General features: G+C 45.8%; 2 protein-coding genes and 1 pseudogene across 2 annotated transcripts; 1 reads left to right on the forward strand and 2 right to left on the reverse strand.

Moving 5' to 3' along the window:
• Positions 1-2513: 2513 nt before the first annotated feature.
• LOC123186957 (fructokinase-like 2, chloroplastic) lies at positions 2514-9475 on the forward strand (annotated as a pseudogene).
• Positions 9476-9988: 513 nt separating this feature from the next.
• LOC123184195 (uncharacterized) lies at positions 9989-11770 on the reverse strand. Its single transcript, XM_044596352.1, has 3 exons — positions 11518-11770; positions 10948-11165; positions 9989-10844 (listed from the first exon to the last, which is right to left on the reverse strand). The coding sequence occupies exons 1-3, from the start codon at positions 11732-11734 to the stop codon at positions 10251-10253; spliced, it is 1029 nt and encodes a 342-aa protein (XP_044452287.1). The 5' UTR covers positions 11735-11770; the 3' UTR covers positions 9989-10250.
• A 3701-nt stretch (positions 11771-15471) lies between these two features.
• LOC123184196 (uncharacterized) lies at positions 15472-16372 on the reverse strand. Its single transcript, XM_044596353.1, has one exon. The coding sequence runs from the start codon at positions 16251-16253 to the stop codon at positions 15705-15707; it is 549 nt and encodes a 182-aa protein (XP_044452288.1). The 5' UTR covers positions 16254-16372; the 3' UTR covers positions 15472-15704.
• Positions 16373-17224: the final 852 nt, after the last annotated feature.

Genomic DNA, 17224 nt, shown 5'->3' on the forward strand with positions numbered 1-17224 from the left:
CTCCTAGCGCACCACCGATTGGGGTAGGGACACTCTACAGCAAGTTTGCGAACGAGGGGGCGTGGTAGCCATGGTCGTGGAGAATCGAAACTTCGTTGCCGAGCAGCGGGCGCTCTACGAGGCCGCTCGTGCTCGCGCCTACTGCAACGTGGTCGTGGCGCAGTCGGACGTGGAGGCAGCACCGGCGATTGCAGAAGAGAACGCCAGGAGTTGTGTGTCATCCGCGCCGACAACGGTGCCTTGTTCGTGCCGCTACGACCACGAGGCTGGCCCGTCCTCTCCATCGTGGACCTCATCTCCACTGGTTACGGCCAGGTCACGGACTCCGATGAGGAGGCGTAGGGTATGGGAGACGGCGGCGTCCCATGTCCCCCTCGCAGGTGAGTGGGGGGGGGGGGGCAACACGCATTTGGAGGACGGGTGTTGGCGAAGATGTAGATGAGGTTAGTGTCCAAACTTTTCTAATAAAATAGGTCAAAAATATAATGAACTTGGTCCGGTTTAATTGAAAATTAACCTGCTTGCATGGAAAACATCCGGTTTGTTCAAATTCACTTTGGAATGTATGCGGGCATGATTAGATGGCAGGCTCCCGTATCACTGTTCGCGGATGAGTCCGCGGACGGATAGCGTGTCCGTTTTAGGACTCCACGTTGGAGATGCTGTTAGACAATTTGTCGTGTCGGCAGCTTTCAAAAACCCTAGTGCCCTGATGTAATTAGAGAGAGGGAATAGGAATTTAGGCCTATGAGATATAAAGTCATCAGTTTGGTTCGAGGGAATAGGAATTCATGAAGGATTGGGCTTGTGAGTTTAGAGTTTCACTCCCAGCATTTCATTAACAATGGAGGGGTGGGAAATTAGTGGGAATTGATCTATGGAGAACATCTCGGCCTTTCATCATAACTTAGCTTGTCATCTCTCAGCTCATCCCTAATGAATTCTCACTAAACAAACAAGGGAATAAGCAAATCTCCCAAATTCCCAAATGTAATACTCTCGTGATACCGAACAACGGAGTGAAAATAAAATGTCACTTGCCATGTCTAATCTCGTCACAATTCCCTTGTCTAAATTCTCATTCCCCTTCCCAAAATTTACCAAACACGTTGTTGGGACATGTTTTCAAAAATCGGGTGAAGGCTTTCGGAAAGTGAAAAATGAAACCTTCAAAAAATGTTATTCAGTGGTTTTGCCTTTCGATGCTATATTTGTTTCACCAACTCCCATTGTGAATATGCTTAGTTTTCCTTTTTGTGATGGTGAATATGTCTATTTTTTGCGTGAATATGTCTAGTTGATCACTAGTTACGAACAAATCATATTTCTTTCATATTCATCATCCCTTCTTCCCACTCACCTCATCTGGACGGATACCATTAGAGTATTGGTCTTAGTTTGCTTTCTTGTACTTTCTCTTCTGGTGTCACTGGGTTGGATTGTTCTTTCATACATTGTGCTCATTAGGGAGGGCATCTCCAACACGGACCCTCGAAACGCCCTATAAATGCAGTTTCCCATCCAAGGCGGTGGACCTATTGAGACCTATGTTTTCTCGCAAACCGGATGCGAACCAGGGCTGGTGTGCCACGTACGCGCACGCCACCGCCTAGGTCCTATACCCAAAAAGCTCTCCCGCTTCCGTCCCTTCTCCCGTGCGAAGTGGTTGCCGCACATTCATGACGGTCTATAGCGCCAGTGCCGCATTTATGCAGGCCCAGAGTGGATGTGTCTTCTCACTCGAGCCGGCATTAAAGCGGCGCGCCGAACAAGAGCGCTGCCCGCGCCTTGTCCTAGTCGCCGTGCATGTTCAATGTTGGAGCGCCGTGGCTGAACGGGACAAGACATCTATCTACCACATCCATACCGGCTGCCCTGTCCGTCTCCTTGCCAGCATTAAACTGACATGGCGATTGAGAAACCTACTCCGGCCCCTTCTCTCTCACGACCGCGGGCGACCGGCCGCACATCGAGCCTCCTCCCTCCAGGCTCCCCTCCCTTCTTCCTTCTCGCGGCCGGCTTGGCCCTGGGGCTGCTGGTGGCGGCGGCCTCCTGGCCCTTCCCCTCCCGGTCGCTCTCCTAGGGAGACGACGCGGGGCCGGGACTGTCCATGCGTGCGCATTTTGTTGCATATGGCTATATTGACTGCCCGTCGTACTAATACAACCGAAATGTTAATCCATAATTAGCCAGAACCTTGCCGAATAGGCTACTCATACAAATGGCACTAAACGTACCAAACACGAAGTAACTCAAAGCCCATCTTCTCCTAGATCGGTTCATGTGCCATATTTGGGTTGGTAGGATGTAGGTCAATGCCATCATTGAGATGGTATGCTGGTATATGCTCTCGCCGGCCATGTATGCTGTCAGGGGTGTAGGCAGGTCCCATGGCCTGGGCCGTTGCGAGCAACCTCTTGGCCGACTGCGGGAACTTGATGTATAAAAGCCGTTTCCCCGTTCGACTGGCGTATCCATCCATAATGCGGCTCTATTAGGAGAGTGTTACGGCTCCGCACCTTATCCTCAGAGCGAGGGCAGGCGTGTAATTTTCAGCACCAAATCCCCGCGCTTCTTTCTCACAGGGACAAGGGGGGAGGGAGCCATGTGCGGAGCCCTTCCCTCCCATGGCGCCCCGTCCCCTTCTCGTCTCCCATGGCGCCCCGCCCCCTTCCCCGTTCCCATGGCGCCCTCCCTCTCCACTCTGCTGCGGCGCCCCTCTATCCCTCCTCTGCTTCAGCCATGGAACACGAACATGGTCTCAGGCTCTAACCTTTTCTCTCCTTTTCCAGGTTCATTCGATTTCAGTGCAGCAGCAAACCAAGCCAAGAAAAGGTAACGCCGGTACCATGCATTCGTTTTTCCATTTCCGCCATGAATTCTCTCTGTGTGTGTAGGTACGACTTCTTAGTTCCCTGTGTTAACTTGTTCCTGTGCAGGGTGTATCCTGTTCATGTCACCTGTGGATTGCGACACCCATTACTGACATCCAAACATTTCTTCAGTGCAGTGAGGATTCTTTGCTCAAACAGCGAGTTATCCATCCATGGCGTCTCTTCTTCTCCCTCCTCAGTTCGCTTGCTCCCTGCCTTATTACTGCATCAGGTAATTCACTCACCTTCCCTCGCCTTGGTATGTTTCGCCAGCGATGTACTCCTTCAGGGAGATGGATTGTTTTTCCCTTCTGACGAATCTGAATTTGCGGTGATTTCTCTTGGATTGTGTCGCCATGGAAGTGGCGAGTCGGGGAAAAACTATTACATGAACATTGCAGATTTCTTTTCAATCTTGTCTTGCATATATGGTGCTTCACTGGGAGCCTGGGATTACTGCCAACTTGTCTGTTGCATTTTCAGTTTGCATTTTCTTCATTCTCATAGTCAGCTCGTTAATCTTAGAAAAAGTATAAGAAGTTAAAATTATCCACAAGTGTGATGTGTCATTCACCAACGATATCTTACCAACGCTGCCAAATCTGAAAAATGAAGTCATGCTCAACCGTATCTGTGTGACGACGTTAGGCTTATATACCTTACCAACATTTTCTTCAGTTTTAACTGATAGCTACTTGACCCCTTTAACCATGAACTTCCCTAATTTGGTCGCTCATCACAGGGGTCAGTTACATTATAAGCCCACCATTTGGGGAAAGAATACGACGAAGACCAAAATGGGGTTGCTTCACCGCAATGTGAGTTTTGTGTCAAAGAAGAGTTCTCAAGATGTAGAGGAAGGCTCAAGTGGTGAAGACAGTGATGCTGAAACCCCAAAGACCAAGAAAAAACATGCAAAACGTGGAAGAAAGAAAGCCACCATCGATGCATCAGAAGGGGAAACAAAAGAAGGCCAAAGTGACACTGAAGATGCATCCCCTGAAGAGCCTAAGAAAGTTAAAAAGAGAGGTCGGAAGAAAGGTAACACACATATTTTTGCACTCAAGAGCACACTTCTTATTGTATTTGGTCAATGGACTTTATGATTTTGCTAGATCACGTCCCTTAGCAATTCAACTTCTCTCCCGTGTCGCAGCTGCTACTACTGCATCCTCTCCGGAGGAGGCTGACAAGCCAAAAGAACCAAAAAAGAGGGGCAGAAGAAAAGTTAAGATGGTTGAACAATTAAGTGATGATGAAGGAGAAGATCAAAGCAAAGATTTGATGCCGTCTAATGAAATAGAAGTTCACAGTTCAGCCAATGATCTTGAAAGTAAAGTAGAGGCATTGTTATCACAAGATATTGAAGAGGTTGACAAATTAGTGCCTCTTGTCTGCTGCTTTGGACCAGCTAAGTACTCATTTGTTCCTTCTGGAAGACCTGCTAAAAGGTTGGTGGATCGTGAGATTCATAGTAGGATGAAGGATATGTTCTGGTCTCCTGATGAATTTGTGAGGGCACCTGGAGGGTCGTCATCCAATGTTGCCCTTGCTCTAGCAGCTCTTGGAGGCCGGGTTGTGTTCATGGGAAAATTAGGTGATGATGAGTATGGTCAGAGTAATGCTGTATCACTTAAATGTCAACGGAGTTCAAACTTGAGCAGTTTGTTTGGATCCTTCAGCGCCAACTGCCATGTCCTTAATGAAGGTGACCAGCAGAGGTAGCTTGAACACAAGCTGCGTTAAACCATGTGCAGAGGATTGTTTTCTGCAATCTGATATCAACCCAGATGTTCTAAAAGAGGTAAAGACAAGCCCATCAAAATAAATTTCCAATGACACCATATCCTACATTCTTGTTACTACTCCCTCTTATATTTCTTTACGGAGGGACTACTTAATATGGTAATTCCTGATTGACGGTTAGTTAATGATCATAAAAATAGTCTCTATGTAATTCACCTGAGGAAGACTTTGTACCTTTATTTTTTAGACAGAAGATGCAGAAATATTTCCAGTTTGTTGTTTTTCAGCAGAGACTTGTGCTATGGTTTTTTTTTGTATGACTTGATGAAAATTAGAATTACATAAAAACCTACTACCTCCGTCCCATAATATAAGAACGTTTTTTACACTAGTGTAGTGTCAAAAACGCTCTTATATTACGGGACAGAGGGAGTATGTAATAGTGAAGTGCTGACTGTCGCTCCATATACTGAAAACCAGTAGGATAGTATCTTCACTACAGTTGAGCACCTAATTGTTTTCCCCCAAATTAAAAGAGCATATCAAGAATTTATAGGAATAATAACTAGTTCAAACTTCAGAGGCTAAAGGTCTCTGTGTAATATCCACTCTGATTTTAGGTAAATCAAGTAGTTATTATTTGTTTATTTTTAAAGTGGACGGATGCAGTATGTCTTAACAGAGATATGACCTTCTTATGCTTTTAATGCAGGCTAAGATGTTTTACTATAATTCGTCAGCTTTGCTAGAGCCGACTACACGGACATCATTGTTAAAAGCAATCGAGGTCTCCAAGAAATTTGGCGGGATAACATTCTTTGATCTTAATCTTCCAATGCCACTATGGTCATCTAGTAAGGAAACCAAATCACTCATCAAGGAGGCGTGGGAAGCTGCTGATATCATCGAAGTCACGAAGCAGGAACTTGAGTTCCTCTGTGGTATTAAACCATCTGCGAATTCTGACACAAAAGATGAGAAATCTGAATTCGCACACTACAGCCCAGAAGTTGTTATGAAGATATGGCATGACAATCTGAAGGTCCTCTTTGTGACCAACGGGACCTCGAAGATACACTACTACACAGAAAAACACAATGGCTCGGTTCGTGGGACGGAAGATCCGCCGATTACTCCTTTCACCAGTGAAATGTCACAGTCAGGAGACACCATTGCTGCAGGTACCAAATATACAACAACAACAACAACAAAGCCTTTAGTCCCAAACAAGTTGGGGTAGGCTAGAGGTGAAACCCATAAGATCTCGCAATCAACTCATGGCTCTGGCACATGGATAGCAAGCTTCCACGCACCCCTGTCCATAGCTAGCTCTTTGTCGATACTCCAATCCTTCAGGTCTCTCTTAACGGACTCCTCCCATGTCAAAATCGGTCGACCCCGCACTCTCTTGACATTCTCCGCACGCTTTAGCCGTCCGCTATGCACTGGAGCTTCTGGAGGCCTGCGCTGGATATGCCCAAACCATCTCAAACGATGTTGGACAATCTTCTCCTCAATTGGTGCTACCCCAACTATATCTCGTATATCATCATTCCGGACTCGATCCTTCCTCGTGTGGCCACACATCCATCTCAACATACGCATCTCCGCCACACCTAACTGTTGAACATGTCGCCTTTTAGTCGGCCAACACTCCGCGCCATACAACATTGCGGGTCGAACCGCCGTCCTGTAGAACTTGCCTTTTAGCTTTTGTGGCACTCTCTTGTCACAGAGAATGCCAGAAGCTTGGCGCCACTTCATCCATCCGGCTTTGATTCGATGGTTCACATCTTCATCAATACCCCCATCCTCCTGCAACATTGACCCCAAATACCGAAAGGTGTCCTTCCGAGGTACCACCTGGCCATCAAGGCTAACCTCCTCCTCCTCACAGCTAGTAGTACTGAAACCGCACATCATGTACTCGGTTTTAGTTCTACTAAGCCTAAACCCTTTCGATTCCAAGGTTTGTCTCCATAACTCTAACTTCCTATTTACCCCCGTCCGACTATCGTCAACTAGCACCACATCATCCGCAAAGAGCATACACCATGGGATATCTCCTTGTATACCCCTTGTGACCTCATCCATCACCAATGCAAAAAAGATAAGGGCTCAAAGCTGACCCCTGATGCAGTCCTATCTTAATTGGGAAGTCATCGGTGTCGACATCACTTGTTCGAACACTTGTCACAACATTATTATACATGTCATTGATGAGGGTAATGTACTTTGCTGGGACTTTGTGTTTCTCCAAGGCCCACCACATGACATTCCGCGGTATCTTATCATAGGCCTTCTCCAAGTCAATGAACACCATATGCAAGTCCTTCGTATGCTCCCTATATCTCTCCATAAGTTGTTGTACCAAGAAAATGGCTTCCATGGTCGACCTCCCAGGCATGAAACCAAACTGATTTTTGGTCACGCTTGTCATTCTTCTTAAGCGGTGCTCAATGACTCTGTCCCATAGCTTCATTGTATGGCTCATCAGCTTAATTCCACGGTAATTAGTACAACTCTGAACATCCCCCTTGTTCTTGAAGATTGGTACTAATATACTCCGTCTCCATTCTTCTGGCATCTTGTTTGCCCGAAAAATGAGGTTGAAAAGCTTGGTTAGCCATACTATCGCTATGTCCCCGAGACCTTTCCACACCTCAATGGGGATACAATCAGGGCCCATCGCCTTGCCTCCTTTCATCCTTTTTAAAGCCTCCTTCACCTCAGACTCCTGGATGCGCCGCACAAAACGCATGCTGGTCTCATCAAAGGAGTCATTCAGTTCAATGGTAGAACTCTCATTCTCCCCATTGAACAGCTTGTCGAAGTACTCCCGCCATCTATGCTTAATCTCTTCGTCCTTCACCAAGAGTTGGCCTGCTCCGTCCTTGATGCATTTGACTTGGCCAATATCCCTCGTCTTCCTCTCCCGGATCTTAGCCATCTTATAGATGTCCCTTTCACCTTCCTTCGTGCCTAACCGTTGGTAGAGGTCCTCATATGCCCGACCCATTGCTTCATCAACAGCTCGCTTTGCGGCCTTCTTCGTCATTTTGTACTTCTCTATGTTGTCTGCACTCCTATCCAGGTATAGGCGTCTGAAGCAATCTTTCTTCTCTTTAAGCGCCTTCTGGACATCATCATTCCACCATCAGGTATCCTTATCTTCGTTTCTCCTTCCCCTAGACACTCCAAACTCCTCCGAGGCCACCTTACGAATGCAAGTCGCCATCTTCATCCACACATTGTCCGCATCCCCTCCTTCCTCCCAAGGACCCTCCTTAAATACCCTCTCCTTGAACACCTGAGCTACCTCCCCCTTGAGCTTCCACCACTTCGTTCTAGCGACCTTGGCACGCTTATCCCGCTGGACACGAATCCGAAAGCGGAAGTCAGCAACCACCAGCTTATGCTGGGGTACAACACTCTCCCCAGGTATCACCTTACAGTCTAGGCACGCACGCCTATCTTCTCTTCTCGAGAGGATGAAATCAATCTGGCTAGAGTGTTGGCCACTACTAAAAGTCACCAGATGTGATTCTCTCTTTCTAAAGAGGGTGTTAGCTACAATCATGTTGTAGGCTAGAGCAAAGCTTAAGACATCTTCTCCTTCTTAATTCCTGATGCCATAGCCAAAGCCCCCATGCGCCCCTTCAAAACTTGTGTTAGATGTACCCACGTGGCCATTGAGGTCTCCTCCTATGAAGAGCTTCTCACCAATCGGTACACTCCTAACCATGTCTTCCAAGCCTTCCCAGAACTCCCTCTTGGTGTTCTCATTGTGGCCTACTTGCGGGGCATATGCGCTGATAACATTGAGAACCAAGTCCTCAGCTACCAGCTTGACCAGGATAATCCGGTCCTCACGTCTCCTGACGTCTACCACTCCATACTTGAGGCTCTTGTTGATCAAAATGCCTACGCCATTTCTGTTTGCAGCCGTCCCCGTGTACCAAATATATGATACATTTTTTCCCTCTTGACCTGTGCAGAATATGGCACATTGGCACTAATTTCACATCATCAAGAAAACATTAGGAATTGTCAGCACAATACTTAATACCTCCTATTTTTACTGTGTAATATCCATTTGTTATTATGCTATTTTTTAGTCTTTCTAAATCTGGATATCAACATATGCTAACTGACATGATTAATGACGCTTCATCTTTTATGTGTTTTTGTAATTACTCCTGATGTTTGTGTGAACTAAATATAATTGAGGTGACAAGATGTGTATATTGCTTCTTTTTTTTCAGCCCTGATGAATATGCTGTCGATCAACCCTCACCTGGTGACGGACAAGGTCTACTTGCACAAGACAGCGAAGCACGCCATCAAATGCGGCGTCATCGATCAGTGGCTGGCCGCACGGGAGCGGGGATTCCTTCCCAGAGGGATAGCAGAACCAAGCAGCGAGCATGACGAAGCGAGGTTCATCACGGAGAGGGAATACCGTACCATCCCCGACGCCATGCAACCTGCGAACCCATCGGACAGGGAGCTCACGCACGTGGAGTGAACTGAAGAATGTGTAGGAAGGAAGTCGACATCTATACACTACACGGCGTTTACGTGCTCTTAGTTGGAGTTGGTGTTCAGAAAGATTAGCTTAAACCTGCAGTTTCTCGCCTAGGTTCGCAACTGGAGTTAGTGTTCAGGAGGGTTAGTTTTAGACCTGCTGCTTTCTAGTTTGGTATGTTTTTCTTTTTCAGATAGAAGGAACACTAGTAAGAAGATGAGGTCTAGACCTCTAGCTGCTGCCCTGTACTAGTGTTCAAATCCCTGTGGGTTGTGAGCTGTGCTGTGGTTCATTGTCCTAATAACAACATCCTATATGAAATGCATGTGCCAGTCAGGTACTTGTTAGAAATCTTAGCTCCCAATACATGATACCAAAGAGACCTACCGTTCAATTCAAAGTTTGTACTAGCTTTAGATGTTGTTGGCTGTGTTATGCCTAACTTGGCCTAGTATTTCTATTGTTTTGTTAACTGGAACGTCAGGAGATGTTATTGCTAAGTATTTCACATTTGATGATGTCCATTCCAAAATCCGAAAGTGGGAACGATTTCATTTACTCGCGTCAAAGTGGAATCGACACAAGTTCGGTTTGCACATGTACAGACTATACAAGGAAAATATATGCACATTCTGGTGTTATCTGTCCTTCACAAGCGTTGCAGACTTCATTTTTCTTATATATAATCTTACACTCTGACCATGCTTCAGAAATATATACATATATATCTGTATGCAAAATGTATAGTGTGGCATGGATTACTATCTGCAATGCCATGTGGGCCAGAGCCTTTTGTTGAAAGATCGAAACTATATAGACCACATTTTCAAGACTCAAGTGCTGAAACAAAATCAAAGTGATGCACATACACTTTGTCTGTTCCTCCTACTTCAAAGCTCATGCCGGATATACATATAATTCCTATCCCACTCAGTTGTAACGAACAGAGTGGTAACAAACAAACAGTGATAATGAAGCTTCCACCAAAAGCATAGACCTATTTAGTACGACAGCATATACAGAGCACACACATCTTAATTTGGATATAGCATGTTCAACCAGGAATGCACGGAATCAGCGATGCACAATGGACCAGGTGACCTTCACCAGCACACAATGGACCAAGTGACCTTCACCAGCATCTTATAGTCGCCGCAAGTGATTTTCTCTTCATCATAGCTGCCACGCTTTGGAGTAAACTCAACAGTGCCGACACCACTGGTAGCAGCGGCAACGGTCAACAGGAGCGTCTCATCAATAGAGACGCTGACCACGCGGCGTGCTGTTTGCAGGATTCCACCTTCACCGGCTGTTAGCATCCCAGCAAGTTCGCTATCATGTAGCATAATGTCACATGGAAAGCTGCTAGTGTGAGCGACGATTTTCCCATGGAAATAATCAACAGGTCCCTCCTCAAGGATCATCCTCGCCTCAACGGTGCCCTCCACCGCATTCCTTACAAACGTGTAGTTCAAATCCAATGTGCTGTGCATGCTGACAAGTTTTTCCGTTTGAACCTGGTATTTCGGTGGATATGAGAGTCTTTTGATGCCATTAATCTCCATTAAGCCTTTGCTAACTCTCTCGTCCTTCACCTTTCTACCATTCACATCCTTGACCTTCAGATCAACTTCAAAGATTATTGAATCACATATCATCAGTCCTCTCTTCGGGCCAGTCAAAACCAACACATCATTCTACAAAAGGAAGTAATTTGAATAAACATGGTGTTTACTTAGCTCTGCGTTAAAATGGAAAAAGCGGTTGGAATTTATCAGTCGGAGTTAAAAGCAATAATACCTTGGAGCTGATGTTCTGGCAATCGTCCTTGGCACGCTGGAATAAATAGATGCGTTGGCGATCCAGACTGTCCCTGGCTATGATGGTGCCGTAGACATTGAGCGGGTATCCATAGTCGGAGGAAACGATACTGACCGAGACAATATTTGCCGAGTTACAGAACCGGAACCCCTCCTCTGGGAAGATCCTGTTAGTATTGTGCATAGCACCAACAGGTGCTGCCGAAAGAAGAAATTATGATTGAGGAATGAATCAAAATGCAGTCCTCAAACTCAAAGTTAGTTGTCCATCTATCTAGGATGCAGCAGTGAAGTAGCAGAGCTACAGTACTCAGTAAGGCAAAACATCATATAGTTTTTTTTTTGACAGTAACTGGACTTTAGTTCTCAAATGATTGTGATATATTGGCAAAACATGGGATTACGCATGCACATATAAACTGGCCCCGTGGAGTGGAACACCTGATCGCCGGACGATTTGCATTTAAATTCAGACGATCAGACACAAAACTAGGATGCCAAACTGAAAAAAAAAACTAACAGTAGAGATTAAGGGGGCGTAGTGGCGTACACTCCATGTGGAGGTCGAGCGTAGAGTGTTGGAAGCGGGTGAAGACGTAACCGCCTTCCTTGGGGTCGTAGTCGCTGAACCTTGGGTCCAGAGGATTCGGCCCCTTCTCTTCCTCCTCCTGCTGCTGCAGCTTCTGCTTCTTCCACAGCCGCGCGCTCGCCCTCCCCTCCTCTCTCGCCGTGGAAGAAGAAGAAGAAGAAGAATCGCCGCCGGCCATGGAGTTAGGGCTCGGGGCTCCCGAGGCGAGGAATGAGTGGGGTGGAAGGGGAGCGAGGAGGACCGGCCCGCTCGAATCGATCGAGTGCAAACCTGGCGAAATGGGACGGCCCGGCACGGCCCACCCCAGTCACGCCAAGTACATGAGTCGTGCTGGCTTGGTGGGCCGGAGTGCCGGCCCGTGTAGAATTCAGATTATTGGGCTGATTTGGGCCTATATTCAGACTATGCACTTTAGAGATCTTTACGAATCTACAAAGATATTTAAGGAAACATCTAGATAGATATACACTATGTTCATGCCAGCATTACAAAATTAATCTTTAGAATCATGCAGTTTTGTAGCTCTATTTTTTTACCAACATTTTATGATGATTAGGCTTGAATACCTTTTTAAGGTGTAATGTATCTACCAATCTAATCATTACAAATATTGAAATTTAACACAAAGTATTCACCCTTTTCAATGATATACATTAAAATTATAACATAAGGAAGAATTTTATTAATATTTAGTATCATAATCTTATAGTTAGTCAAAACAAATAAATTAAAAAAATATGTATTAACTACAACTATTATGTGATAAAAATGAGTTATAAATAAGTACACAAATTTAGTATAAATAGTTAATAAAGTGCATATGCGCGTTAGTAGTGGTGTCTAGATCTTCTTTTGAGCCGTCACCATGTCTTTCGTTTTAAAAAAGTAAGAATTTATAAAAAATGGGTCAGTTTTACTAAGTGGAAGATGAAGGAAAAAAAACTCCAAGAAATTTTGATGTGTCCATATAAAATAACCGAAAAGGTATGAAGGTACCATACATGATAGCATGCTTAGGCTAAAAATCAAGAATGTACACAACAAATAAAGAACACAGAGAACCAATTGAACTTAAACTAATCACTTATTAACTTGTGTAATTAATCTATTAAGCATCAACATATACTGTGAACTATAAGTTAAATATTTGTCACTAGTTATGAGCCATGACGAAAAAACAAAGGTCCATGCAACATAAGTTAACTAAATTGATGTAGTGTGAAAATAGAAATTGTATGTCAGATACTCAATACACAATTCCAAATAATATTCAGAAGCACACCCTTTAATTCACGATAACACTCCTAATTTCTAATCGATCATTTTGTATAAACTACTAAAAAAGGTCTAATAAACTAACACACTCGTGAGGGAGGGACCTTGACGACAACGACGGTGACCGACTTAACAGAGCAGAAGAAGGTGCTTGAGTGGCAAGCGTACTGGCGCGAGAGGGATCACCATCATCAACTTGTTCTTCAACCCATCCGGCTGCTCCCCCTGGCTGTTGGATGAAGCTTTTTTATCTCCTGTAGGGCACATAGGAGGTCCAAGTTGACCTCTTTGGTCAGCAAGCTCCTGCAAAAAGATTTTTTTTTCAGTTACATGAAGGTGATTTATCTGCTGTAGGGGCACAGATGGGGTCCTATAGGAGCGAAGACTGCAGATTTATTGGCGAGGACGAGAAGGGTTAGGGATTTGTGTGAGAAAGGTGACAGATTTCAGGGAGATGAGGAAGAGACGGAGCGAGAGGAGTGCTAGTGTGGGAGGCGGCTGGCTCGGAGTGGTGGACTGGAGGTGTCTGAATTACTGAATAAGACTGCTGATTTGACTACTTCGTGCGGGGAGCATGACAAGTGGGCCCGGAGACCGGGTGGTAGGGCGGGTGGATCAAGGGAGCGCGTGTTATTTCCAAAAAACTGAGGGGGTTATCTAGAAAAGGATGGCGGCACGAGTGCGCTCTACCACTGAAGGGACCGTGGGAGGACCATAAAATATTATGTATTCGCATTTATAAGGATCATATTGTAGTGTTTGTCGAGTCACAGAATAAAATCCTAGTGCGCGAGGGAGATCCAGGGCAGACCTAGCCAAATGTGCCGGTCCGGCCCACCTTAATCGGGCCTGACACAGCACGGCCCACCATGGCACGATTATTAGTCAGTCCGTGTCGTGCCAACCCACGTGATGTGTCCTCCAGCCCAGGCATGACCCAGCTAATAAACGAGCCGGCCCTCCAGCCCAGGCATGACCCAGTTAATAAACGAGCCGGCCTGTGGCACGTTTAGCACGGTTGGGCTGCATATTTTCAGTCCGTTGGGCTATTTTTTAGGCATATTGAGCTGTATTTTTAAACATGTATATGAAAAAATTCTAAAAAATTATAATAAGCGGGCCATACCGTGCCAGCCCGCGTGCCCAGCCTCCAGGCCCAGGCATGGCCTGGCCCGTTTAGCCCGGGCCGTGTCTGGGCCATGCCGTTCCTGCGTGCTACCAGGCCGACCTAGCTAGCACGGGCCAAATCCTATTCAGCGCCTTAAGCGCCGAATATAGCGCATTCGGTACAGGGCGCACACCCCGCCGAATGTGCCGGTCCGGCCCACCTTAATCGGGCCTGACACAGCACGGCCCACCATGGCACGATTATTAGTCAGTCCGTGTCGTGCCAACCCACGTGATGTGTCCTCCAGCCCAGGCATGACCCAGCTAATAAACGAGCCGGCCCTCCAGCCCAGGCATGACCCAGTTAATAAACGAGCCGGCCTGTGGCACGTTTAGCACGGTTGGGCTGCATATTTTCAGTCCGTTGGGCTATTTTTTAGGCATATTGAGCTGTATTTTTAAACATGTATATGAAAAAATTCTAAAAAATTATAATAAGCGGGCCATACCGTGCCAGCCCGCGTGCCCAGCCTCCAGGCCCAGGCATGGCCTGGCCCGTTTAGCCCGGGCCGTGTCTGGGCCATGCCGTTCCTGCGTGCTACCAGGCCGACCTAGCTAGCACGGGCCAAATCCTATTCAGCGCCTTAAGCGCCGAATATAGCGCATTCGGTACAGGGCGCACACCCCGCCGTACGCCTGGTTTTGTAGCGGGCCGGCCCATCCTATTTTCGTTTCTGCTCTTTTTCTGTTTCTGTAAACTGCAAAAACTGTGTGTGAGCCAGGTTTCGAAACCGCGACCCACGTCTTAATACGACGCCGGCTTAACCACCTGACCAAGTAACCTCGCCTGCTCACATCATGCTTTGGTATGTTTTTCTTTTTCAGATAGAAGGAACACTAGTAAGAAGATGAGGTCTAGACCTCTAGCTGCTGCCCTGTACTAGTGTTCAAATCCCTGTGGGTTGTGAGCTGTGCTGTGGTTCATTGTCCTAATAACAACATCCTATATGAAATGCATGTGCCAGTCAGGTACTTGTTAGAAATCTTAGCTCCCAATACATGATACCAAAGAGACCTACCGTTCAATTCAAAGTTTGTACTAGCTTTAGATGTTGTTGGCTGTGTTATGCCTAACTTGGCCTAGTATTTCTATTGTTTTGTTAACTGGAACGTCAGGAGATGTTATTGCTAAGTATTTCACATTTGATGATGTCCATTCCAAAATCCGAAAGTGGGAACGATTTCATTTACTCGCGTCAAAGTGGAATCGACACAAGTTCGGTTTGCACATGTACAGACTATACAAGGAAAATATATGCACATTCTGGTGTTATCTGTCCTTCACAAGCGTTGCAGACTTCATTTTTCTTATATATAATCTTACACTCTGACCATGCTTCAGAAATATATACATATATATCTGTATGCAAAATGTATAGTGTGGCATGGATTACTATCTGCAATGCCATGTGGGCCAGAGCCTTTTGTTGAAAGATCGAAACTATATAGACCACATTTTCAAGACTCAAGTGCTGAAACAAAATCAAAGTGATGCACATACACTTTGTCTGTTCCTCCTACTTCAAAGCTCATGCCGGATATACATATAATTCCTATCCCACTCAGTTGTAACGAACAGAGTGGTAACAAACAAACAGTGATAATGAAGCTTCCACCAAAAGCATAGACCTATTTAGTACGACAGCATATACAGAGCACACACATCTTAATTTGGATATAGCATGTTCAACCAGGAATGCACGGAATCAGCGATGCACAATGGACCAGGTGACCTTCACCAGCATCTTATAGTCGCTGCAAGTGATTCTCTCTTCATCATAGCTGCCGTGCTTTGGAGTAAACTCGACAGTGCGGACACCGCCTGTAGCAGTGGCAATAGTCAACAGGAGCGGCTCATCAACCGAGACACTGACCACGCGGCGCGCTGTTTGCAGGATCCCACCCTCACCAGCTATTAGCATCCCAGCAAGTTTGCTATCATGTAGCATAATGTCACATGGAAAGCTGCTAGTGCGAGCGATGATTTTCCCATGGAAATTAACAGGTCCCGCCTCAAGGATCCTCATCTCAACGGTGCCCTCCACCGCCTTTCTTACAAACGTGTAGTTTAAATCCAATGTGCTGTGCATGCTGACAAGCGTTTCGGTTTGAACCTTGTATTTCGGTGGAAATGACAGTCTGGAGATGCCATTAATCTCCATTAGGCCTTTGCTAACTCTCTTGTCATTGACCTTTCTGCTATTCACAACCTTGACCTTGAGATCAACTTCAAAAATTATTGAATCAAATATCATCAGCCCTCTCTTCGGGCCAGTGAGAACCAACGGATCCCCTCTCTCGCCGTGGAAGAGGAAGGAGAAGAACCGCCGCCGCCGCCGCCGCCAGACCGGACCCGCTGTATGCCGCCGCTCGAACGCTCGATCGGGTTGTGAGAGGCCCACATATTGTAAAGAAAATTACACGTTTCGTCCCTGGACTATAGTTGGCGAAACGGGCCGTGCTAAGAGAGCTCCTCGCCAGCGCCGCCTTATGCGCCCACGCGCCTGGCTAAGTGGGCCGGCCCATGAATGAGCCGATGAGCTCGCGCGACGCCCGCTTCCCCAGCTATCCCGCTCGGGCATTTCCTATACGGCGCACACCCCGCCTCCTTCCATCGATGCTACATGGGCCAGCCCATTTAGCTTTTTCTTCTTCTCCTGTTAAATTCCAAAAAATGGTGCGGGCAACAAGATTCAAACACAAGACCACCCGATTCGTCGGCAAAGGCACTAACCACCAGGACTTCTTCACGCTTGTGACTAATCTCTTCGTTTTTCTTCTTATGCTGTCCTCGGTTCGTGGAAGCTCCGTTTTTTCGTTCTTGTTTTTTCTGGACAGCTTTTTGTGATTGTTTTTTATTTCATTGTTCGTTCTCTTTTAATTTCTTTACATTTGTTTTTTCTTTTTCGAATGCATGGGATTTTTTTCAAAAAGCAATGATCTTTTGAAAGTTTTGTGAGTTTTTTTGTCAAATTTGAAGAACTTTTTGATTTTATGTGAACTTTTCAAAAATGAATGAACTTTCTTCAAATCGATAAACTTTTTTTCCAAAATCGATGAACCTTTTTCCATTTTTGATGAACTTTTTTCATGATTGGTCAACTTTTTTCGAATTCGTGAACTCTTTTTCAAATTGATGAACTTTTTTTCAAAATCGATGGACCTTTTCCAAATTTATGAACTTTTTTCAAATTCGTGAACCCTTTTTTGAAAACTAGTGAACTCT

Source organism: Triticum aestivum, chromosome 2A (genome assembly GCF_018294505.1).
Source record: "Triticum aestivum cultivar Chinese Spring chromosome 2A, IWGSC CS RefSeq v2.1, whole genome shotgun sequence".
Taxonomy (NCBI): Eukaryota; Viridiplantae; Streptophyta; class Magnoliopsida; order Poales; family Poaceae; genus Triticum; species Triticum aestivum.